The sequence below is a fragment of the Anomaloglossus baeobatrachus genome, chromosome 6, assembly GCF_048569485.1.
Source record: "Anomaloglossus baeobatrachus isolate aAnoBae1 chromosome 6, aAnoBae1.hap1, whole genome shotgun sequence".
NCBI lineage: Eukaryota > Metazoa > Chordata > Amphibia > Anura > Aromobatidae > Anomaloglossus > Anomaloglossus baeobatrachus.
In genome coordinates, this window is record NC_134358.1 from 258,614,293 (window position 1) to 258,639,945 (window position 25,653).

The 25,653-nt window shown below is 49.4% G+C and overlaps 1 protein-coding gene across 1 annotated transcript in view; it reads right to left on the reverse strand.

Moving 5' to 3' along the window:
• The window catches only part of LOC142243182 (ovalbumin-related protein Y-like), a 108,560-nt gene that overhangs the window by 41,935 nt on the left and 40,972 nt on the right, over positions 1–25,653 (reverse strand). Inside the window, exon 3 of the mRNA XM_075314823.1 lies at positions 4,178–4,312. Within this exon, the coding sequence (XP_075170938.1) occupies positions 4,178–4,312 (135 nt within the window). The remainder of the gene's footprint in view (positions 1–4,177; positions 4,313–25,653) is intronic.

The window sequence follows — 25,653 nt, forward strand, 5'->3', positions numbered from 1 at the left end:
AAAGGGGGAGGCTTGATGGTAGGATGTCAGTTGTGCCACCACCCACGGGGTTGTGGTGATAGTGGGCACCACCGCTGCTGGTGACGGGGGTTCCTGGGAGCGATGGCGGGGAGCAGCTGAGATGTTGGCCCCTCCGTGGATAGGGATTGTTGGTCCCGGGGCCCCGGTTGGGGGTTTGGATTGGTTGGATGGATGTTGGTGGGTAGGGGCTAGGTGCAGGAGCCGACGAGGGGAGGCAGCGCGGCAGCGGGGCAGCGATACGGTGCAGCGCTGTGCTGGATGGCACTGGTGTAGTCACTCAGGTAGTCAATAACAGAGTCTCTGGTAAACCAAACGGCTGGATGGACGGGGCCCGCAGTCGGCTGCGGCGTCTTCACTCTCCCCGGACGGGTTGATGGCGGCTGTCTTTCCCTGCACCTGTGTGTAAGTGTTTGACCTCTATGGATTCCCACGGGTGGTCCGCTCCCCGGCTTGTACGTGTCGGGAGAGCCCGTTTTACCTGCAGGCGCTGGCCCTTGGATCTCTGGCCGTTGGCGGTGGCTCTTATCTGGACGGGTTGGGCTGTTGCCTTCTGACGGGACTTGGGTGGGAATGAACCCCTGAGGTCCAGACCGCAATCAGAGAATTTGACCGTTACGGCGGCTTCGGAGCCTAGTCAGAGTCTGAGTACCCTGCCTTGGTGCTTAGCTTCAATCCGCTCCCCGGTTCGGTAGCGGCGGGCCACCGCCCGACCCCGGTCCTACGGTTCCGCAGACGTCCACTAACTCCTGCAGACGGCCACCACCGTCTGCCGACCTTGCTGTCGGTGCCTGGGCTCCAACCCAGACACACACAGTCTCCACTTCCACTTCAACTCCTCCACTTGACCACTCTCTCTAGACTGACTGCTTTTCCCGCCTCCAGGCCTGTGAACTCCTCGGTGGGTGGGGCCAACCGCCTGGCTCCGCCCCACCTGGTGTGGACATCAGACCCTGGAGGGGGCAACAAGGGTTTTGTTTGACGGGTGTTTCCTACCAGGGAAGGGGGTGTGTATGTGTGTGATGTTATTCTGTGACCCCCTGGGGTCCAGGGCGTCACACTCCCCCTTGGTAAAACGCAGACCGGCCTTGGGCTGCCCGTCCACCACCGGTTTTTATTTTTCTGAAAAATATAAAAAACAAATGGTATGCATTTCAAATCTTCCCTTACGGGAGGCATGTCACTTAAACGTTGCAAACATGAATAATAAAAAACATTTTTAATAATAATGGATTGATCCCATTTTTTTCTGCTTCCCCACCCAAACAACCTAAACCTTGATGCTGCTCCTAAGAAACGGGCAGCACCCCTTTTCCCCAGTCCGGAAAACAGAACCTGGTTCAGGGTGCCCAAGCGGGAACAGGTACAGTATCTCACACCCGACTGTCAATCAGGGGACCCCACGTCCAGGGAGACCCCTGACCCCGGAGGATGGTCACCGGTCCTGGTGGTGACCGGACCCCAGCCTGCTCTGCTGCGGGTCCCTCCTCCAACCTGCCTCTCCGGAGGCGGTCAACGGGACTCCTGCCCACAATTATTTACAAACCTACTAGTCCGTGGGTGACCTGCGAGTTCTCGGCCGTGTTCATGAGTAGTTTCTCATGTGGCATGGGTATTTAAAGAGACATGTGACTTAAGGTCCCAACGGGGGCCAAATTCTTCGTAGCCAACGGGCTACCAAACTGTGGGTCCCAACGGGGACTCCTGGTCTTTTGCTGATCATTTGAGGTCGCCGTCGTCATACTCCTCCTCTAGCTCAACCTCGGGACTGTATGGCGGGGGAGGAGACTGGGGCCGCTCGAGACCGCTGCGGCTCACCCTTCTCTGGACGTCTAGGGCGAACCAGCCTCTCTCCCCATAGTGGCAGGTATACGTGACTAACTCACCAGCGCGTAGGTCATGTTCCGTATGTCCCAGGGGCAACTGGCTGTGCACATCCCTCCTGGAGAAGAAGGCCTCGACTTCCAGGCTTGGCTCATAAATGAACCCCCATCTACGGCGGGGGCAGAACTGCCAGACCTGGCCTTCGTAGGTCGGGCCCCGGGCTTCAGGGGGGCCCTTTCAGAGGGCGTCCTTCGCCTCAATAGTGCGCGCCAGTGTTGCAGCCTTTTCCTTCTGCCGGGCCTCTATCTCCTGACCCATCGGATTTGGCTGCCGCTCCCAGAATGGCGGCTTTTTTTGTGCGGGGGTTGGGCCCAGCAGGCACTCCCCTGTGCTGGCCATGACTAGCACCACCTGGGTCGGGGAGCACCGCTGTGACGCGGCCTGTCTTGCTGCCCTGCAGCGGCAACCCACCGCAGCCTCAGCCGAGGCCTGGAGCTTGGGGGTGATCAGCCTTACCTTTCGGGCCTTAGACGGGCCGGCGCCCACCTCCGTGCTGGCCGGGCGGACTGCCGGGGCCTCTTCGGGCGTGGCCGCCCCTGAGTTTGATGGCGGGCACCTTCCAAGGGAGTAGGATCGGTGCTGACCGGGCAAGCTGTCATTCACGGGCAGCGTCTCCAGACGGATCTTTGCGGGCGGGGATGATGTCATCTATTGCCGGGTTCGGGAGCAATGGGCCGGCTGGCGGGGCGGTGATGACCGACACGGGCGGTGGGGGACACAGCAGGGTGAGTGAGGGCAGGCCGGGCCCCTCAGCCGCAGCGACCGGTCCCTCCGGGTCACTCGTCACTCACCCGCTCCTCCAATTCTGCCTCCGCCTCACGGGCCCATACGGCCGCCACCACTTCCACCATTCCAGCCTCCCATTCTTGCACGAGGAGCTGGAGCCGGACTTGCAGCCTGTGGCTTAATTGCGCCACCCGGGCTTCCACCCACCCCACTGTTCCGGGCGTGGGCCTGCTTGAGGGAATGGACATCTTGCCTGCTCGGCCTCCAGGAACAATACGGGTGCAGAGTCCTGGCGTCCCCGCTTCCTATCTCTTCGGTTACATGAGGCACCTTCTTCAGGGGGCGGGGCTTCACTCTTCGCACCTCCCCTGCTCGGGGAAGACGACTCGAGCGGGAACTTTTCACGCCCAAGATGGCGGACTTTCAACATTTTTGGCCGGACACCGCCGGCAGGGACTGCAAGGCGCACTTCTACTAGTAAGTAGATGGGTAGGATCCTGTTCGTGACGCCAATTTGTCGTGGGTGGAGAGGGGTTTTGGGGAACGCCGCTCGCCTTGGGGGATTCGCTGGCGCTCGGGTCCGGTGATTCTGCTCCTCGGTGGCTCAAGCACGGGGCTGGTCCCGGGGCTCGAGCAGCGCCTCCTCGCCCACGAGTGAAAAGGGGAGGTTTGGTGGTGGGATGTCGGTTGTGACGCCACCCATGGGTCGTGGTGATGGTGGGCACTACCGCTGCTGGTGATGGGGGTTCCCGGGAGCAATGGCGGGGAGCAGCTGAGGTGTTGGCCCCTCCGTGGGTAGGGACGGTTGGTCCCGGGGCCCCGATTGGGGGTTTGGATTGGTTCAATCCGCTCCCCGGTTCGGTAGCGGCGGGCCACCGCCCGACCCCGGTCCTACGGTTCCACAGATGTCCACTAACTCCTACAGACGGCCACCACCGTCTGCCGACCTTGCTGTCGGTGCCTGGGCTCCAACCCAGACACACACAGTCTCCACTTCCACTTCAACTCCTCCACTTGACTACTCTCTCTAGACTGACTGCTTTTCCCGCCTCCAGGCCTGTGAACTCCTCGGTGGGTGGGGCCAACCACCTGGCTCTGCCCCACCTGGTGTGGACATCAGACCAAGGGTTTTGTTTGACGGGTGTTTCTTACCAGGGAAGGTGGTGTGTATGTGTGTGATGCTATTCTGTGACCCCCTGGGGTCCAGGGCATCACATGGTAGCAAGGAGTGAAAGCACACACCTCAGAGAAGACTCTGATGAGACCACCATTTTTTCTGTAAGTAGAGATTTCACAAACTGAACTCTCATAGCAACAAATGTGAATATCTTTGAAAGTGAGTAATGGAAAATAGGAATGGAATCAAGGTATCTAAGGGATATTTATAAAGGTATTTAACTTAATTTTTGGAACAAGTGACAGATCCTCTAATAATAAATAAATGTACTGTGTGTCTACTTTATATAATTTATTACTGTTAGGAGTAGTAGGTTCTGTTCACCTGTTTGTATATATAGTACATATATTTTTTAATTAAGAGCTACCTTACTTCAGATATTTGAAATGTTTCTTCAACAAAGAGCGTACTGTCGATATTAAGTATATACTCCTCCGACTCAGTTATTGTAGATAGCAGCTCTTTAAATCCAGAATGTATATCAGAACAGCTTTCAAAGTGAAGAACCTAGAAAAGAAACCATTCATAATTTTTATTTCAGCAAATGAATATTCATGACTTTATGTATGTGTTTTATTTGAAGGAGAATTTTTTCGGTAAATGCCCATATGTAGTTTATGTCAACAGTTTAGACATTTTGAACTAAAAAGCATATATTTAGCATATATCTAATATATAAAGCTCAGTGTATGTATGTATGTGTGTATGTATGTATGTCCGCTAAAGGAATTTGCACCGTCGCATTTACAATCACAAAATTTTGCACAGACGCCCCATGTGACTCAGGGAACGTCATAGACTATGTTTGGGCGGGAAAATTTAACCCCGTGCTTTCCAGTTACTCTGTAAAAATCCTGCAGCCATTAAACTGAATGGAGCTGGGAGCTGCAGGCTATAAATAGCACCTGTTAGTGGTTGCTATAGGAACAAAATAAACTGTTAGTATACGAAGCTTATGTGTGAGGTAAAAAGATGTCGGTGGTGAGACGGATAGAGAGAGACAGAGACACAGACAGAGACAGCCGGGCAAAGAGACAGCCCTGGAAAGAGACAGACGGGCAAAGAGACAGCCGGGCAAAGAGACAGCCGGGCAAAGAGACAGCCAGGCAAATAGACAAATGCCCAAAGAGACAGACCTGGAAAGAGACAGACCGGGCAAAGAGACAGACTGGAAAAGAGACAGACTGGCAAAGAGACAGACGGGCAAAGAGACAGACCTGGCAAAGAGACAGACGGGAAAAGAGGCAGACGGGCAAAGAGACAGAAGGGCAAAGAGACAGACGGGAAAGAGACAGCTCTGAAAAGAGGCAACCGGGCAAAGAGATAGCCGGGCAAAGAGACAGCTGGGCAAAGAGACAAATGCCCAAAGAGACAGATGGGCAAAGAGACAGACCTGGAAAGAGACAGACCTTGAAAGAGACAGCTGGGGAAAGAGACAGCCCTGAAAAGAGACAGCCCTGGAAAGAGACAGACAAGGAAAGAGACAGACAAGGAAAGAGACAGACCTAGAAACAAACAGCCGGGCAAAGAGACAGCCGGGCAAAGAGACAGCCGGGCAAAAAGACAGCCTGCCAAAAAGACAAAGAGAGAGAGAGACACAGACAGATACAGAGGTTGAGACAGATAGACTGATGCAAATACAGACAGAGAGATAGAAACAGACGGACAAGGAAAGAGACAGACAGCGAGACAGACAGACAGCGACACACAGACAGAGACTGGGAGAGAGACAGAGAGACAGTTACTATCCCGGGCAACGCCCGGGTACTACAGCTAGTTTATTTATAAAATACAGAGATGAGGGTATCAAATCAAAGAGATGAAGGTACATTAAACCATATGGAGTCTTCAATTATTTATCTACCACAGCATGTTCTGTGAGTATTTTGGAGGGGCAGCGTAGGGCCTTAGTGGTTGCAGGTGAGGTCTAGCCTCGGCTGCTGTGCAGGTCTGGGTTTCTAGTCCGCGCCTCGGCCACCAGGCAGACTCTGGATAATTGTTCCCTTTCTTATACAAATACACAGACACTTCAGAATTTCTTGTCAACATTGGAACTTTACTTGAAGTTTCAAATCAGAGCCGGCATCAGCACCAAGCGCACCTGAGCACGTTTCGGGGCCCTGGACTCGCCGTCAGCAGGGGCAGTGATGTATCCTGCGGCCTCCGGACTGAGTGTCGGCGACTGCAGTGCTCGAGTTGGTAGTCACACTTTCCTGACTGCCTGCCCTTTAATTCTCACCTGCATGCAGCATGTCACTGCTGAACACTGCGTGCAGGGGCATTGAAGTTAATCTGTGGGTGGTTTACTGTCTGGTAAAAGTGAGAAGACTGCTTTGTTCTTTGAGTCAATATAGTTAGGTCTAGGACACACGGCGAGTAAAATCGGACGAGTGGAATGAGATAAAAAATTGCATTCCACTTGGACCAATGTTACTCTATGGGGCCATTCTGATCTGCAATTTTTTCTCTCAGTCCTAATCGGACCAAGAAAACAATTGCAGCATGCTGTGTGTGTCAGCTAGAGACATTTCACTCACATCCATACAAGTCTATGGGTGTGAGTGAAACATCGGACTGCACTTGGATGACAGCGGAGTGCAGTGCGATATACGCATCAGGGAGACAATAGAGGAGATTGAGAAATTAATCCCTCTTTCTCCTCTGCAGCTGATCGCCTAACAGTATAATGACACTTGGGTCACTCTCGCAGCAGAAGCACACAAAGAGAGACAGAAGTCTTTAGATTTGCCTAGATATCCATATATCCCATGGTCAAAAAATGGCAATAAAAACGCTCTATAGTGAACATAGATATTTATTAGACAACAAGTACATGGGATATAAAAATTATCAATACATAAAGGACAGGAATTTGACAAGGATAGGTGAAAGAATCCCCATGTGGGGCCATATGCAAAACAGTATACCAAATAGCTCCCCGGTAGAAAAAGTGCTGAGTGGTAAAACCAAGCATACACTTGGGATGGATTAGCAGGAAAACGCTTTAGTACATAAACTGAACAAGGTCAGAAGTCTACATGCTAAAAATCCTGTGAGCAAAAGGTATCACAACAGCACAGGGTACCGATGCTAGGGAGCTTACCAAAGTCAAGTAGGTCGCATGTGGACACACATGGGGACAAGTCCCAACACGTGTTTCGTGTGACTTCCTCAGGGAAGAGCGGGAGCTGATGATCATTAGCATATCGCATCTAGTGCTCTCACATCAGATGCCATACACTCATGTGGCATTAGCCTTATAGCGATACCAGACTTATATAGCTTTTTTAGGTTTTGCTTCTTTTACACACTAACATTAATATTTTACAAATATGAATTTGTTTTTGCATCGCTATATTCTGAGAGTTGAAACTATTTTTATTTTTTTACAAATGAGCCATATCAGGGCTTGTTTGGCGGTTTTTATATCTACTTTTTTTTACATATGCCTTTTTGATTGCTTTTTATGCACTTTTTTGTGTATCAGTATAATGATAAAATGCCATTTTGGGGGTGTTTTCTTTTTTTATGGTATTCACCATACAAAATAAAGAACTTGACAGTTTTATAGATCGGATTGTTATAAATGTGGTGATACCAATTATGTGTATGTTTCTTTGTTTATTTTTGTTTGACCACCAAAGTTGCATTTTTAGTGGCAAAACAGATTTCCGTGATTTCTGTGCGCTTGTTTTAGGTTTCTTTTTTCCACATTTTATTTAGCTCATTTTTTATGTTTTTCACTTAGTCCCACTGTGGGACTACAGAAGCACATGATATCTGTGTCAGTGACTTACTGACACAGCCTGTAAGGTTTAGCTTATAGCTGGATCTTACAGGCCACTGTACTCTGGGGTCATCAGATGACTCCACAGTAACATGGCAGCCATGTACCGTGTAATGTCCTTTCAAAGGGGGTCTTTAAACCCCCATTTAACCCCTTAAATACCGTTGTTGCGATGACAGTGATATTTAAAAGGTTTTTGGGTCCTGATCGGTTCCAAAATCATATACAGCGGTCACCTGCGGGATTTCCACTGGTGGGGTGGCGCTGTTTACTTATTCGTAAGGAATAAGACCCCTGGACGCTGTTAAAATGGTTATAAGGATGCCTAGTGTCTGCAAATTGGGATTCTGATCTGGCATATATCTTAAGGGGTACTTTGCACGCTGTGACATCGCTACTGCGATATCGTCAGGGTCAAATCGAAAGTGACGCACATCCGGCACCAGTAACGATGTCGCAACATGTAAAGCCTGGATGCACCGATAAACGATCGGAAAAGCGTCGTAAATCGGCGATCTGTGTAGCGTCGGTCATTTCCATAATGTCGGATCAACCGCTGTTACGATGTTGTTCCTCGTTCCTGCGGCAGCACACATCGCTGTGTGTGAAGCCGCAGGAGCGAGTAAGATCTCCTTACCTGCCTCCACCGGCTATGCGGAAGGAAGGAGGTGGGCGGGATGTTTACGTCCCGCTCATCTCCGCCCCTCCGCTTCTATTGGCCGTCTGCCGTGTGACATCGCTGTGACGCCGCACGACCCGCACCCTTAGGAAGGAGGCGGTTCGCCGGCCAGGGCGACGTCGCAGGGCAGGTAAGTGCATGTGAGGCTGCCGTAGCGATAATGTTCGCTACGGCAGCTATCACAAGATATCACATGTGCGACGGGGGCGGATACTATCGCGCTCGGCATCGCTAGCATCGGCTAGCAATGTTGCAGCGTGCAAAGTACCCCTAAGTCATATGCAAAGGATTGTTAAAAATCCACATTTGACTTTTAGGATCGCTACTTCCAATAGGTGGTGCTGTGCTAGAGTTTGTCTCCTTTCCTGGAGAGACAATTTGAATATTTCCCAGAGGGGCATGGCAGCTATAAGTCCCCTTACTGGCAGCCAGACTGGATTGCAAAGTCTCCTTAAAGGAGAATAGTGTTCCCCCATGGTCCCCACAAAGCTTCTCATGAGCCAGATCACACACCCCATACTTTGCACTGACGAGGGGCAAGCACCCCGAAACACCGCGTCTGCAAATTGGGATTCTGATCTTGCATATATCCTAAGGTGGGCTTTGCACATTACGACATCGCAAGCCGATGCTGCAATGTCGAGTGTGATAGTCCCCGCCCCCGTCGCAGGTACGATATCTTGTGATAGCTGGCGTAGCGAAAATTATCGCTACGCCAGCTTCACATGCACTCACCTGCCCTGCGACCGTCGCTCTGGCCGGCGACCCGCCTCCTTCCTAAGGGGGCAGGTCGTGCGGCGTCATAGCGACGTCACACGGCAGGCGGCCAATAGCGGTGGAGGGGCGGAGATGAGCATGATGTAAACATCCCGCCCACCTCTTTCCTTCTCATTGCAGCCGGGAGGCAGGTAGGAGATGTTCCTCGCTCCTGCGGCTTTACACACAGCGATGTGTGCTGCCGCAGGAACGAGGAACAACATCGTACCTGTTGCTGCACCGGCATTATGGAAATGTCGGAGAATACACCGATGATACGATAACGACGCTTTTGCGCTCATTCATCGTATCAAAAAGATTTTACACACTACGACATCGCAAGTGATGCCGGATGTGTGTCATTTTCGATTTGACCCCTCCGACATCGCACCTGCGATGTCGTAGTGTGCAAAGGCGCCCTAAATCATTTGCAAAGGATTGTTAAAAATCCACATTTAACTTTTAGGATCGCTACTTCCAATAGGTGGCGCTGCGTTCTAGCTTGTCTCCTTTCCTGGAGAGACAATTAGAATAAACTGAAGATTTTTATGCTATGAACACATTTTTTATATGACAAACTCCTGGCATTTTGACAGGGTTGTGTAGACTTTTTACATTCACTGTACATATTGATTTTATACTTTGTTCACATATGCATCCAGAGGTTTTAGCTGAATAGTCATACTTTTCACTTCAAGAGTAGTGCTGAATGCAGCCATAATATGGCTATCAATATTTTCAAAACCTGGCACAAAGCATTCAATCAATGGAGAGCATTGTTCACTTTCCATAAGGAGGCCATGACACTAGTGTGAACATAGCTTTTCTCAGCAGCATGTTACACTGATTCATATATTAATATATACATTTTATATAAATGATCTATGTGACTGTGTGGCTCTGGGTGTGATAACGTTAAACCCTGTTGTCCTTTCAAAATCCAGTTATATTTGGAATTGAGCAAGTCTTTCTGGCAAGTTTACTTTTTAAGGAAAATTATTAAGTCAGAGATGTGGCAGGACATGTTTATATTTAGTAATAGATCATTATCGGGTATGAAATTACATTGTATATTGTAACAGTAAATGGCGATTATGTGACGCCCTGGCCGGGCCAGGTAGTCACAAATAGGGCCCCGCACTACACCTGTCCCTCACAAGGTAACACACAGCCGACCATATACACCCTAGTCACCTCCCTCAGGGCTGATGGGCACACCAGGGGGAGGAACCAGGCGATTGGAAGACGCCCACCAAGGAGTCCTGATAGCCTGAGGCAGGAGAAAGTAGTTAGTTTAGTTTGGAGTTCAGGAGTGGAGTTAAGGCCTGTGTGTGGCAGGCCTGAAGCAAACTGACAGGTGCCAGGGTAGGAGCCCTGGTACCTTTGGCTAGGAGGCAGACGGTGGTCTCGTCTGCAGGAGCCGGGAAGACGGCTAGGTGGAACCGAGGTGGACTGGGACAGGGTTGCAGCCCGTCGGTACCGATTCGGGGAACCGACCCGGAAACCGGAGCACAAAGGGGGGTATTCAGACCCTGAAGCTAGGTCCAGAAACTACTGGGTACTAGTTAATTAACTATTTGAGGCCAGGACTCTAGGTCCTGTCGCACCCAAAGTCCCAAAAGAAGACAACAGCCCACCGAGAAGGGATAAAAGACCAACGCCACGACTCAGGGATCCCACGGGCCAGCATCTGTGGGCAAGGGCTCCCTAGGTCGTCACAAGCCGGGAGCGGACTCCTGAAGTTGCAGGCTCAGGTAGCCCAATGTTCACAAAGGTGCGGGAGAAAGACAGAGATCACCAGCCTGGTGGGGGACCAGAACGCAGCCGGCTGCAGGCACCGACCACCATCATTTTGGTTTACAGAGACTCGTGTGTTTCCTTCAATAGTGAGTACACCAGCACCCTGTGGTCGCCCATCTCTCTGCACCAATGCCCACCGGGTCCCGGGGCCATCATTCCTGCCCACGGAGGGGTTAACAACTTGCTGCACAACATCTCCCCCAGGTGCCCTGTCACAGCAGCGGTGGTGTCCAACCTCACCACATACCGTGGTGGTGTCACGAACTCTAATATGGCCCAGCCGTACATATACTTCCAACCCCCCACCTTTTCATTCAGAGTGTCCGCAGGATCCCCTGGGTCCGGGGACCCTCGAGCCACCACTCCCTGAAAGCCCGGGCCCGAGCGGCAGCGGCGACTGCTGGCCACGGGGGCGGCACAATTAGACAATGGGGCTTAGGCTAAGTTCACACAGTGCATCTTTTATTGCGTTTTTGGTGCGTTTTTGCGGTTACAAAGATGCACCTAAATGCATGCATTTCCTTCTCCTAGCAAAGTCTATGAGATTTCTATTTTGCTGTCCACACTGGGCATCTTTTGTTGGCTGCACCTTGGCTACATTTTTGAAGATGCAGCATGTCAATTTGTTTTTCATTTTTCCAGCGTTTTTGAGCCCTTCCAGTCAATAGATTTGACTTAAGCGGGCTTTACACGCTACAATTTATCTAACGATGTGTCGGCGGGGTCACTTCGTAAGTGACGCACATCCGGTATCGTTAGTTACATTGTAATGTGTGAAACCTCTGTGCAATTGCGATTGAACGTTAAAACGTTGATCGCATGCACGTCGTTCAATTACTAAAAATTGAACGTTTGGTTGTTCAATGTTCCCGAGGGTAGCACACAACGCTGTATGTGACACCACGGGAACGATGAACACAGCTTACCTGCGTCCCGCGGCTCCCGCCGGCAATGCGGAAGGAAGGAGGTGGGCGGGATGTTTACATCCCGCTCATCTCTGCCCATCCGCTTCTATTGGCCGGCTGCCGCGTGACGTCGCTGTGATGCCTAATGTCCCTCCCACTCCAGGAAGTGGATGTTCGCCGCCCACATCGAGGTCGTATGGTAGGTAAGTACGTGTGACGGGAAATAATTGTTTGTGTGCCTCACATACGATGGGGCGGGTCACATCGCATACGATATCGTATGCTTAATTGTAAGGTGTAAAGCAGGCTTTAAAAAAAACATTGGGCAAATTGCAGTAAAAATGCATCAAAACACATAAAAAATTCATGCGTTTTTTAATGCGTTTTTGCCACGGGTGCGTTTTTTGTGCATTTTTTGGGGGCCAAAGATGCTGCATCTTTGGGATTAGAAAAGATGCACTGTGTGAACATAGCCTAATCCTAGTGTAAAAGCTGGTCAGATTGCCCCACTCCTACTGAGTGCATTCTGTGCTTTGTACTTATATGTAAATATACCCTTTAAGTGTATATCTGTATGTTTTACCCTACTGTATCTCATGTAAAGGATTTATTACTGGGAAATATTGTATTATATTACATACCATGTCAAGGCAGTCCGAGCATATAGAATATATGGATAATGTGTAATGTTGTAAGGTAAAATTTAGTGTAACCTAGGGACCCAGTGTGCAGGTGGGGGTGTAGTGGTAGATTGATGTTTTGGTAACCTGGGAAACTGAGAGGACAGAGGGAGGAACGACAGAGAGTTGGTAACCATACAAGCTTGGAAGTAAAGAGTTCTGCAGAGTGGTTCTAGGAGTACGGTTGGGGCCTTGTAGCTCGGCCTGTCCGGGAACTGGAAGGAATCTTCTCTTGTGTTCAGAGCCTTAAGGGGGCTTTACACGCAGTAACATCGCTAGCGATGTCGCTCGTGAAAGCACCCGCCCCCATCGTTTGTGCGTCACGGGCAAATCGCTGCCCATGGTGCACAATCTCTTTAGTCCCCGTCACACAGACTTACCTGCCTAGCGACGTCGCTGTGGCCGGCGAACCACCTCCTTTCTAAGGGGGCGGTTCGTGCGGCGTCACATCGACATCACACGGCAGCCGTCCAATAGAAGCGGAGGGGCGGAGAGCAGCCGAAAGAATGTGACGCCCACCTCGTTGCCAGAGGATGCAGGTACGGTGTTGTTCGTCATTCCCGGGGTGTCACACGTAGCGATGTGTGCTGCCTCAGGAACGACAAACAACCTGCATCCAGCACCAGCAATGATATTTGGAATTAGAACGTGTCAACGATCAATGATAAGGTGAGTATTTTTGATCGTTAGCGATCGTTCGTACGTTTCACAGCAACGATGTCGCTAATGATGCCAGATGTGCGTCACGAATTACGTGACCCCAATGACATCTCGTTAGCGATGTCCGTTGTGTGTAAAGCGGCCTTAAGACTCAGAAGGATAATAGGGTTAGAGAGTAGAGATGAGTAGTGTTCGAATCGAACACTCCGCCAATCTCAAATTCGACCTGTTTTAGGCGATGTTCGAGTCGTTCGAATTAGCTTCAATTTCGACAGTTTGAATTTATATTCGATAACGGTTCGATCACCAAAAGCGTAACTGGCTTTTCACAGTAATACTGTCATTCAATGTTAATAATAATATCCAAATTCAGTGTATAGTGTGTGGGGGGGACGGGATTAGATCAGTGCTGCTGAGTGCTGAAAGAATGGCGATCACCTTTTTTTTTTTCCTAACCGCGCGTACAGTGGGGCGGACCAGGCTGTCAGCCAATCACAGGCACACAGTGGATTTTTGCCAGACAAGCAAGGGCATGTTTCATTGGCTGTGCATGTCACATGTCCTTGCCCTATAAGACCTGGCCATTTTCCCCATCTCCGCCATTACTCAGTGCTGCAGTTGTGTGTCAGTCACCGCTACTGCTGCTGTGGGCGCTATAAAGTGTAATAATATTAGAGAGATAGGTTTAGGGAGTAGGGAGGGACTAGTTGTAATTTCAGCCCTTTTGAGGGCTAGGTTAGAGCAATTTTTGCCAGGCAGATCTGTGCCAGTGCTGTGCAAGTGTTTTTCCCAGCATCTGGCCAAATCTAGCTCAGGCAATCCTTTTGGGCAGGTAGTGTAGCACTTCTGTGAAGAAAGCTATACCGCCTGTCTATCCAGTAGCCAATTTTTTTACTGCAGCTAGCCCAGGGAATCCCTTGGGCATAGTAGCAGTGTCTGGTAGTCAGCGGTGTAGCCCAGCTGTAAAGTAAGCTACACCGCCTGTCTATCCAGCAGCCAATTTTTTACTGCAGCTAGCCAAGGGAATCCCTTGGGCATAGTAGCAGTGTCTGGTAGTCAGTGTTGTAGCCCAGCTGTAAAATAAGCTACATCGCCTGTCTATCCAGTAGCGAATTTTTTACTGCAGCTAGCCCAAGCAATCCCTTGGGCATAGTAGCAGTGTCTGGTAGTCAGCGGTGTAGCCCAGCTGTAAAGTAAGCTACACCGCCTGTCTATCCAGTAGCCGATTTTTTACTGCAGCTAGCCCAGGCAATACTTTGGACCTAGTACCACTGTTCGGCTACTCAGCTCTGCTCGATTTCCATCCTAATTTTTTTTGCCAACAACTGCAGAGTTGCCAATTTGTTCACATACAAAATGAGTGGCAAAAGGCCAGATGCTGGTGGAAAGGGGAACAGGCGTGTTGGAAAGGGAAAAAAAAGTTTGTGTCGGTTGGGTAGGTGGTAAAGCAACAGTAACATCTGCTGAAGAAAGACCATCTTCCAGCCAAAGTAAGATGTCTACTTCTTTCCTTGGACAATCTGATATGATCCCTTTCTTACGGACATGACCATCGCTACCAAATGTAGATGTGGCACAAAAAGAGCAGGTGCTTGAATGGATCTCAAGTGCTCCATCAAGTGGCTTCTCCTCCACCTCAACTTCAACATCCCAAATACTCCAGTTCTCTGAGGTGTCACCCCAATTGCACTTGCTTCCTACCAGCTCTCAAGTCTCCAGCCAGAGATGGTGGAGTCTGCAGAGCTGTTCAGTCACACTATAGCCTGGGAATCAGAGGTCTGCCCTAAAGCTGCAGTGAGTCCAGACAAGAAAATGATCTGCACTGATGCCCAGAAGCTTTGTGAGTCGGATTCAGGCCCAGATGAAGAAGGTTCTGAGCATAATGTAGACCCTCATTCCCAAACTGTAACTCCTCTTGGAGACAATGAGGAACATGCTAATGAGACTCAGATACCTGATTGGAATGACAACTTAACTATTCAGTCAGGGCAGGAAGAGGTTGGCTCTGAGGACGAGGGACGTGAGAACACACAGTGTGATGATGAGGTTGGAGATCCCACTTACTGTCAACCCACAGTCAGCCAGTTAATGAGGTCAGCAGAGGAGGTAGAGGAGGATGGTAGCGACGACGAGGTTAGGTTGTGCCTTTCTGGACAGAGACAGAGTACTGGAGGCACGTCAACAACTGCATCCTCAGCCACAACTCTGGCACTGAGCAGAAGTCGTGGTGGCTCTGCAGGTCACATGGGCTCTAAGCCTTGCCTAGCCTGGGCCTTTTTTGACATCGCAAAGAATCACCCAACTCATGTCATCTGTAAGATTTCTCACCAATCTCTAAATAGAGGCCAAAAACTCAATAGTTTCAGTACTTTGTCCATGAACCGTCACATGGATATGAAACATAAGTCGCAGAGGGAAGCTCACTGTGCTACAATGTGGCCTAGCCAGGTGGGCCAACCACCGTCTTCCCCTTCAAGTGCATCCGTGCGCTCTTCATCCTCTGTGACTGTGGGGACAGCAGTCACACATGCTTTTGGACGCACACCTTACACCTCTTAACTAGAGATGAGCGATGTTCGAATCAAAGCGTTCGCCAATTTCAAATTCAAGTTGTTTTGGGTGATATTTGAGTTGTTCAACGAATTTGAACGATTTGCTTCACGTTCGACCGTTCGAGTTACCGTTCGATAACGGTTCGATCACCAAAAGCGTAGCTAGTTACTAGCTGGCTTTTCACTGTAATACTGTCAGTCACTGTTAATAATGATATTATCAAAAGTCAGCGTATAGTGTGCGGGGGGGACGGGATTAGATCAGTGCTGCTGAGTGCTGAAAGAATGGCGATCACCTTTTTTTTTTCCTAACCGCGCGTACAGTGGGGCGGGCCAGGCTGTCAGCCAATCAGAGGCACACACACAGCAAAGTGGATTTTTGCCAGACAAGCAAGGGCATGTTTCATTGGCTGCGCATGTCACATGTCATTGCCCTATAAGACCCGAACATTTTCACCATCGCCGCCATTATCTCAGTGTTGCGGGTGTGTGTCAGTCACCGCTCCCACTGCTGCTGCTGTGGATGCTATAAAGTGCAATCGAGACATCGGTTTAGGGAGTATGGACTAGTTGTAATTTCAGCCCTTTTCAGGGCTAGATTAGAGCAGTTCATAGCCATTTTTTCTGGGAGGTCTGTGCCAGCGCTGTGCAAGGGTTTTTCACAGCGACTGTTTAAATCAGCTCAGGCAATTCTTTGGGGCATAGTATCAGTGTCTGTGATAGTAAGTGACGTACCACTGCTGTCAAGAAAGCTACACTACCTCTCCATTTCTGCTACACAATTTTTAACTGCAAAAAGTGCAGGCAATTCTTTGGGGCATAGTATAAGTGTCTGTGATAGTCAGTGACGTACCACTGCTGTCAAGAAAGCTACACAGCCTCTCCATTTCTGCTACACAATTTTTAACTGCAAAAAGTGCAGCCAATTCTTTGGGGCATAGTATCAGTGTCTGTAATAGTCAGTGACGTACCACTGCTGTTAAGAAAGCTACACCACCTCTCCATTTCTGCTACACGATTTTTAACTGCAAAAAGTGCAGGCAATTCTTTGGGGCATAGTATCAATGTCTGTGATAGTCAGTGACGTACCACTGCTGTCAAGAAAGCTACACCACCTCTCTATTTCTGCTAAACAATTTTTAACTGCAGCTAGTCCAGGCAATTCTTTGGGGCATAGTATCAGTGTCTGTGATAGTCAGTGACCTACCAGTGTTGGATCTTTGGCTGCCTGCTGTTTACCACATGTTTTAATATTATATTTTAATGTATTTTTTAGATATGGCTGTCTGTTTTCCTGGACATATGGAAAAGTATAACAATCTACTATATAGAAGATGATCCGGCCTGATTTGAGAATTCTAAAAGTATTTCATCCCTGCGAAGAGAATATAATGAAATATTACTGTCTATTTTCCTTATTATAGTAATGGCATGTTTGCCCTCTTTGCATACCTTTTCAAAAATGGCGGTTTTTGTCTTCTGTCCTGTGCGCGCACGGCGGTCTGATCTCCTCTCCTCCTCTCTGCCCGGCGTCCTATCAGGTGCCGAGTGTATGCGCATGCGCACACGGGTTTCCTGGACGCCGGTCGCAGAGGAGGTTGGACATCTGATCACCGGAGCGCGCCGCCATAGGACGGTACGTTTTACTTGCCTGCGTTAAAAAGCAGCCTCACACATCACACCTGCACCTCCCGACGAAGCGGTAGCAAAACGCGTCGAGGTGCAGGGTGGTGTGTCTGCACGGTGTCTGAGGTGACACCTGGGTAGGTTATTATACCTGTATCTGGCCCTGGGTGGCTCCGCACTCCTCCATGCATGACAGACTTCGGTACCTTAGTGGTCTGTCAGCAAGTATCTAATATGTCTATGTGCTTCTGCTGCAGTCACTTGAAATGTGGGAATTGGTCACTTGCATCTATGTAGTTGATATTGGAAACTCTATATTTCATTTTCTGATTGTTCATGTGCTATGTTTACAACTGATCCCTCATGTGATTGATATGCTTACATATTGACATAAGGATTGATATTCCATCAATGGAGAGTTGTGATCACTATTAGTGCTATATGAAACTTTTCCATCAGACGCTGTTTATTCAGACACCCCCCCTGCAGTTTGCAGTTTTAACATGTGCACGTCCTTGTACCCTGTTTTGTTCATTTTTATATCCCTATGATATCATGTGATGAAGTGCAGGCAATTCTTTGGGACATAGTATCATTGTCTGGGATAGTCAGTGATGTTCCTCTGCTGACAAGAAAGCTATACCACCTCTGCATTCTACACCACCTCTCCATTTCTACTATACTATACTACTACAGTGTCCAATTTCTTCACAAACAAAATGAGTGGCAAAAGGCCAGATGCTGGTAGAAAGGGGAACAGGCGTGTTGGAAAGGGAAACAAAGTTTGTGTCTGTGGAGTAGGTGGTAAAGCAACAGTAACATCTGCTGAAGAAAGACCATCTTCCAGCCAAAGTAAGATGTCTACTACTTTCCGTGGACAATCTGATATGCTCCCTTTCTTACGGAAACGACCATTGCTACCAAAGGTAGATGAGGCACAAAAACAGCAGATGCTTGAATGCATCTCAAGTGCTCCATCAAGTGGCCTCTCCTCCACCTCAACTTCAACATGCCAAAGACTCCAGTCCTCTGAGTTGTCACCCCAATCGCACTTGCTTTCTACCAGCTCTCAAGTCTCCACCTGCCCTGCAGAGTATGGGGTAATTGAGATGGTTGAGTCTGCAAAGCTGTTCAGTCACACTATAGCCTGGGAATCAGAGGTCTGCTCCAAAGCTGCAGTGAGTCCAGACAAGGAAATGATCTGCACTGATGCCCAGAAGCTTTGTGAGTCAGATTCAGGCCCAGATGAAGAAGGTTCTGAGCATAATGTAGACCCTCATTCCCAAACTGTAACTCCTCTTGGTGGAGACAATGAGGAACATGCTGATGATGATGAGACTCAGATACCTGATTGAAATGACAACTTAACTATTCGGTCAGGGCAGGAAGAGTTTGGCTCTGAGGAAGAGGGGTGATGTTGAGGTTGTAGATCCCACTTACTGTCAACCCACAGTCAGGCAGTTGATGAGGTCAGCAGAGGAGGTGGAGGAGGATGCTATTGACGATGAGGTTAGGTTGCGCCTTCCTGGACAGAGACGGAGTACTGGAAGCACGTCAACAACTGCATCCTCAGCCACAACTCTGGCATTGAGCAGAAGTCGTGGTGGCTCTGCAGGTCACATGGGCTCTAAGCCTTGCCTAGCCTGGGCCTTTTTTGACATCGCAAAGAATCACCCAACTCATGTCATCTGTAAGATTTCTCACCAATCTCTAAATAGAGGCCAAAAACTCAATAGTTTCAGTACTTTGTCCATGAACCGTCACATGGATATGAAACATAAGTCGCAGAGGGAAGCTCACTGTGCTACAATGCGGCCTAGCCAGGCGGGCCAACCACCGTCTTCCCCTTCAAGTGCATCCGTGTGCTCTTCATCCTCTGTGACTGTGGGGACAGCAGTCACACATGCTTTTTGATGCACACCTTACACCTCTTAACTAGAGATGAGCGATGTTCGAATCAAAGCGTTCGCCAATTTCAAATTCAAGTTGTTTTGGGTGATATTTGAGTTGTTCAACGAACTTGAACGATTTGCTTCACGTTCGACCGTTCGAGTTACCGTTCGATAACGGTTCGATCACCAAAAGCGTAGCTAGTTACTAGCTGGCTTTTCACTGTAATACTGTCAGTCACTGTTAATAATGATATTATCAAAAGTCAGCGTATAGTGTGCGGGGGGGGACGGGAGTAGATCAGTGCTGCTGAGTGCTGAAAGAATGGCGATCACCTTTTTTTTTTCCTAATCGCGTGTACAGTGGGGCGGGCCAGGCTGTCAGCCAATCAGAGGCACACACACAGCAAAGTGGATTTTTGCCAGACAAGCAAGGGCATCTTTCATTGGCCCTCATTCCCAAACTGTAACTCTCTTGGTGGAGACAATGAGGAACATGCTGATGATGATGAGACTCAGATACCTGATTGAAATGACAACTTAACTATTCGGTCAGGGCAGGAAGAGGTTGGCTCTGAGGAAGAGGGGTGATGTTGAGGTTGTAGATCCCACTTACTGTCAACCCACAGTCAGGCAGTTGATGAGGTCAGCAGAGGAGGTGGAGGAGGATGCTATTGACGATGAGGTTAGGTTGCGCCTTCCTGGACAGAGACAGAGTACTGGAAGCATGTCAACAACTGCATCCTCAGCTACAACTCTGGCTCTGAGCAGAAGTCGTGGTGGCTCTGCAGGTCGCATGGACTCTAAGCCTTACCTAGCCTGGTCCTTTTTTGACATCGCAAAGAATCACCCAACTCATGTCATCTGTAAGATTTGTCTCCAATCTCTAAGTAGAGGACAAAAATGCATTAGTTTGAGCACTTCGTCCATGAACCATCACATGGATATGAAGAATAAGTCACAGTGGGAAGCTCACTGTGCTACAATGCAGCATAGCGGAGCGGGCCAACCACCGTCTGCCCCTTCAAGTGCATCCATGTGCTCTTCATCCTCTGTGACTGTGGGGACAGCAGTCACACATGCTCTTGGACGCAGACCTTTCACCTCTTTACCCACAACAGACAGTGTGATTGGCAGGTTGTCAGTTGTTTTGGAAGTGGAAACAGCTGCTGGTGTTGAGCTCTCTCAGACATCAAGAGTACCACCTTTGGACGAAGGCAACATTATGTCTCCGCCTGCACTTTCCTCACAGACCAGCAGTTTGCCAGGGACACCCTACTCAATGCCGTCTCAGCACAGCAGCCAGCCCTCGGTCCCTCAGATATGGACAAGTAAAAGACCATTACCTCCTAGCCATGAAAAAGCAAAGAGTTTGACTTTCAGCATCTGCAAGCTGTTGGCTACAGAAATGCTGCCTTTCCGCCTGGTGGACACAAAGGATTATCGAGACCTTATGTCCGTTGCAGTGTACCAGATGCCCAGTCGCCACTACTTCTCCAAGAAAGGTGTGCCTGCGCTACACCAGCATGTTGCACACAACATCACCGCTTCCTTGAGAAACTCTGTGTGTGACAGGGTGCATTTCACCACAGATACTTGGAGCAGTAAGCATGGACAGGGGCTTTACATCTCGCTGACTGGGCACTGGGTAACTATGGTGAGAGATGGAGAAGGGTCTGCTGCACAAGTCTTGCTATCCCCACGAGTTGTGCGTCAATCCTCTGTATGTAGAAGTTCCTCAACTGCTTCTGCCTCTTCCACATCGTCTGGGTCCTCCACCTCCACCCAAAGCCTGTCTAGTTAGGCCACCCGCATTGTAACTGCGCACAAGGAATCCTTCACACCTCCTTACTATGCTGGCAGCAGAGCTCAACGGCATCAGGCGGTCTTTACGTTGAAATGTCTGGGAAATGTGAGTCACACAGCTGACGAATTGTGGTCAGCTCTGGAGACTGAGTTTCAGCAATGGTTGTCTCCACTCAACCTGCAGTCAGGGAAGGCCGTGTGCGACAATGGTGCAACCCTGGGTGCGGCCCTTCGCCGGGGCAATGTGACACACGTGCCTTGTAAGTCTCACGTGTTGAACCTGGTTGTCCAGCAATTTTTAACCAACTATCCCAGCCTAGATGGGCTTCTGCCGACAGCACGGTCGCTGTGTGCTCACCTCCGCCGTTCACACCCCGCAGCTCAACGACTTGCATCGCTCCAGAAGTCTTTCGGCCCGCCGGTTCACCGGCTGAAATGTGATGTGCCGACATGCTGGAATTCGACTTCTCACATTTTGCAGCGACTGTGGCAGCACTGCCGAGCCCTGCTGCAATACGTTATGACGTATAACCTGGGCCAACAAGATCCAGAGGTGGGGCAGATCACGGTGCTGGAGTGGTCTCAGATCAAGGACCTATGCACCCTTCTGCACAGTTTTGAAATGGCGACAAAGATGTTTAGCGCTGAAGATGCCATTATCAGCATGACTATTATGGTCATCTACATGCTGGAGCACAGTCTAAACAGTATTCGGAGTCAGGTGGTGGGACAAGTGGAAGGGGAGGAAGTACAGGAGGAGTCATATGCGGAAGGGATAACAAAGATCTCCAAGGTCCAGACGGTCAACAGCACCAAGGCGGCAGGCATGGGACGATGGGGGAGAGGGATTAACAAGGGCGCATAGTAGCAGTCAAACTGTTGAGGAAGGTGCAAGAGCCCAGGAAGAAATGGAGGACGAACTGGCGATGGGCATGGAACACTCAGCAGATGAGGGAGACCTTGATCACGTTTCTGTTGTGCGAGGTTGGGGGGAGAGGGCAGAGGAAGGAAGCATGATTCTCACCTCGCCGCCACCAACACAACAAGGACTTGGTCCTCCTGGATGCGCAAGACACCTGTGCGCCTTGTTGCTGCACTACCTACAACATGGCCCTCGAATTGTCAGAATTTGAAGTAATGCTGACTACTGGGTTGCCACACTCTTAGGGGTACTTTGCACGCTGCGATGCCGAGCGCGATAGTACCCGCCCTCGTCGCAGTAGCGATATCTTGTGATTGCTGGCGTAGCGAACATTATCGCTACGCCAGCTTCACATGCACTCACCTGCCCTGTGACATCGCTCTGGCCGGCGACCCACCTCCTTCCTAAGGGGGCAGGTCGTGCGGCTTCACAGCGACGTCACACGGCAGACGGCCAATAGCAGAGGAGGGGCGGAGATGAACAGGATGTAAACATCCCGCACACCTCCTTCCTTCGCATTGCAGCCGGGATGCAGGTAGGAGATGTTCCTCGTTCCTGCGGCTTCACACACAGCGATGTGTGCTGCCGCAGGAACGAGGAACAACATCGTACCGTCGCTGCAACGGCATTATGAAAATGTCGGACCCTACACCGATGATACGATCACGATGCTTTTGTGCTCGTTAATCGTATCAAAAAGGATTTGCACACTACGATATCGACTGCGACGCCGGATATGCGTCACTTTCGATTTGACCCCACCGACATTGCACCTGCGATATTGTAGTGTGCAAAGCCCGCCTTAGATCCCCGGTACAAGACAAAATTTGGCAAAATAATTCCTGCCATAGAAAGGGACGCACATATGCAGGAGAATCAGCAGAAGATGTTGCAGAATCTTAGATAGGTTTGTCCACTAAACACCAGTGGTGCACAGAGTGAATCTCACAAGAGTATCTCCAAGGGAAGATCGATGCCATGACTGTGCAACTGGAGCCTTGCTCATTTTGGGATTCCAAAATGGAAAAATGGCCTGAGCTCGCCACTTACGCCTTGGAGATCTTGTCGTGTCCCACAGCCAGCGTTCTCTTGGAACATGTCTTCAGTGCTGCTGGTGGTGTGCTGACAGATAAGCGCATGCGTCTGTCCAGTGACAATGTGGAGAGACTAACATTCATCAAGATGAACAGGTCATGGATCCGCAAGGACTTTTCTATCCCTATGTCATCCTGGGGAGACTAAAGGCTTGTGGATTTTTGAATGTGCTTCATGAAAATAACCATTTTAAGTTTGCAACTGTGGGACAATTGATGCCACTTAAGTGGTGTCTGTGCCCAAATTTTTGGAAAAAATGGAGACTCTTGTTGGAGTCCCCTTGCTGTGTTTTACATGATTTTAGAAGGGCATGACATGCCTATCTGTGTCTCCTCCTCCTTTTACTCATCCAGCTCTTTTCTTTTCGCATGAGTATATGTACTTGTCACTTTTCCATGTGTTTGTTGTGTCTTCTGAGTAGTTTGTCGGCTTTTGGACACCTTAGAAGGTGTTTTCTATCTGTTTGTATGTGTTTGTGTTTGGCTGCCATTGTTTTCAATGGTGTTCGACGGTGTTCGAAAGTGTTTCGACAAACATTCAGAAAACGGTCAACAAACACACCCCAAGTTCGACGAACCGAACACGAACACTAGGGTGGTGGCTCATCTCTATTAGAGAGCATCCTAGGATCGGTGGGACATCAGGGTAGAGCACCACCGGCAAATCATTGTACTGATCGAAAGCTAGAGGGCCGTTCAGGGTCGTGCTTGGAACACACTCACCATAAAGATAAATAAGTAATGAGAACAGTAGAAGTCAAATTCAGCTGCTGGAAGGCTATTACCCAGGGCAAGGGCTGGACAAATAAAAGATCTCATAGAACAGCGGCAGCAGAACAGGAACGCATAAATCAAGTGGCTTGTCTCTCCTGACGGTTTCACTCAACGAAGGCTGTGTGCCAAATAAAACTCTGTGTGAGTTTCAAAGAGACTGTCAGTATGATGTGTATCCTAACTATGTCTCTAAGGCCTAAAACACACTTCCGCAAAAAAAACGTCCGTGTGACACGATCCATTTTTCGGATCCGTGTTTCGTTTTTTTGGGGCGTTTCTCCGGTACGTATGGCATCTGTGTGATGGCGTATGCGAGCCGTGTGTATGTGTAAAATGTCCATGTTTGTGTGTAAAATGCCCGTGTATGTGTACGTGGAATGTCCATGTGGAATGTCCGTTTGTGTGTTGCACAATGTTGTTGATACATGTCGGCTGACAGCAGACAGAGTTGCGCGATGAGAATGAACTCGGGTGAACTTCACCCGACTTCATTGTCATGCCGCGGCTCTGTCTGTGTGCCGCGTACTGATTAGCGGTCACCTGTGAAGGATTCACCAGTGACCGCTAATCCCCCGAGTGACTGAAGTGAGAAGCCCTCTCTCATACTTACCGCTCCCCGATCACCAGCGCGGCGAGGAACAGCTGTGCAGAGAATACGCGGCAACAATTACTTTGAATATGCCGGCCGCTCATTAATCAATCTCATATTCCCTGCTTTCCCCACCCACAGGCGCCTGTGATTGGTTGCAGTCAGACACGCCCCCCACGCTGAGTGACATGTGTCTTATTGCACCCAATCACAGCAGCCGGTGGGCGTGTCTATACTGTGCATTAAATTAAATAAATAAATAAATAATTTAAAAAAACGGCGTGCGGTCCCCCGCAATTTTAATACCAGCCAGATAAAGCCATACGGCTGAAGGCTGGTATTCTCAGGATGGGGAGCCCCACGTTATGGGGAGCCCCCCAGCCTAACAATATCAGTCAGCAGTCACCCAGAATTGCCGCATACATTAGATGCAACAGTTCTGGGACTGTACCCGGCTCTTCCCGATTTGCCCTGGTGCGTTGGCAAATCGGGGTAATAAGGAGTTTTTGGCAGCCCATAGCTGCCAATAAGTCCTAGATTAATCATGTCAGGCGTCTCCCCGAGATACCTTCCATGATTAATCTGTAAATTGCAGTAAATAAACACACACACCCGAACAATCCTTTATTAGAAAAAAAAACACTAACAAATTGCCTTGTTCACCAATTTAATAAGCCCGAAAAAGCCCTCCATGTCCGGCGTACTCCAGGATGGTCCAGCGTCGCTTCCAGCTCTGCTGCATGAAGGTGACCGGAGCTGCAGAAGACACTCTCCTGTCAGCTCCACGTAGCTAATAAAGGGAATAGCGCGATCAGCTGTATTCAGCGGTGGCCGCGAGTAACCTCAGTGACAGCTCAGCTGATCGCGCTATCGTACCTGTCGTAGCAGCGTAATTATGAAAAAGTCGGAGCCTGCAACGATGATACGATAAAGACGCTTTTGCGCTTGTTAATCGTATCATCTAGGATTTACACACAACGATGTCGAAAGTGACGCCGGATGTGCGTCACTTTCGATTTGACCCCACCGACATCGCACGTGCGATGTTGCAATGTGCAAAGCCGCCCCAAGTGTATGTACAAGTCTATGGGTGTGCAAAAAAATGCAGATCATCTATGTAGCATTCGGTTTTTATGGATACATTGTCATTATTAGCAAAACATACTGTATTTAATCATTTACATTTTACTGTACAATATTGATGTATATGTGGCACCCTGGCCTAGCCAGGTCATCACCGATAACACACAAACACCCCACCCCCACTAGACAGGGACAACAGCCAAACAAAAATCCTTGTTGCCTCCCTCCAGGGTCTGATGTCCACAC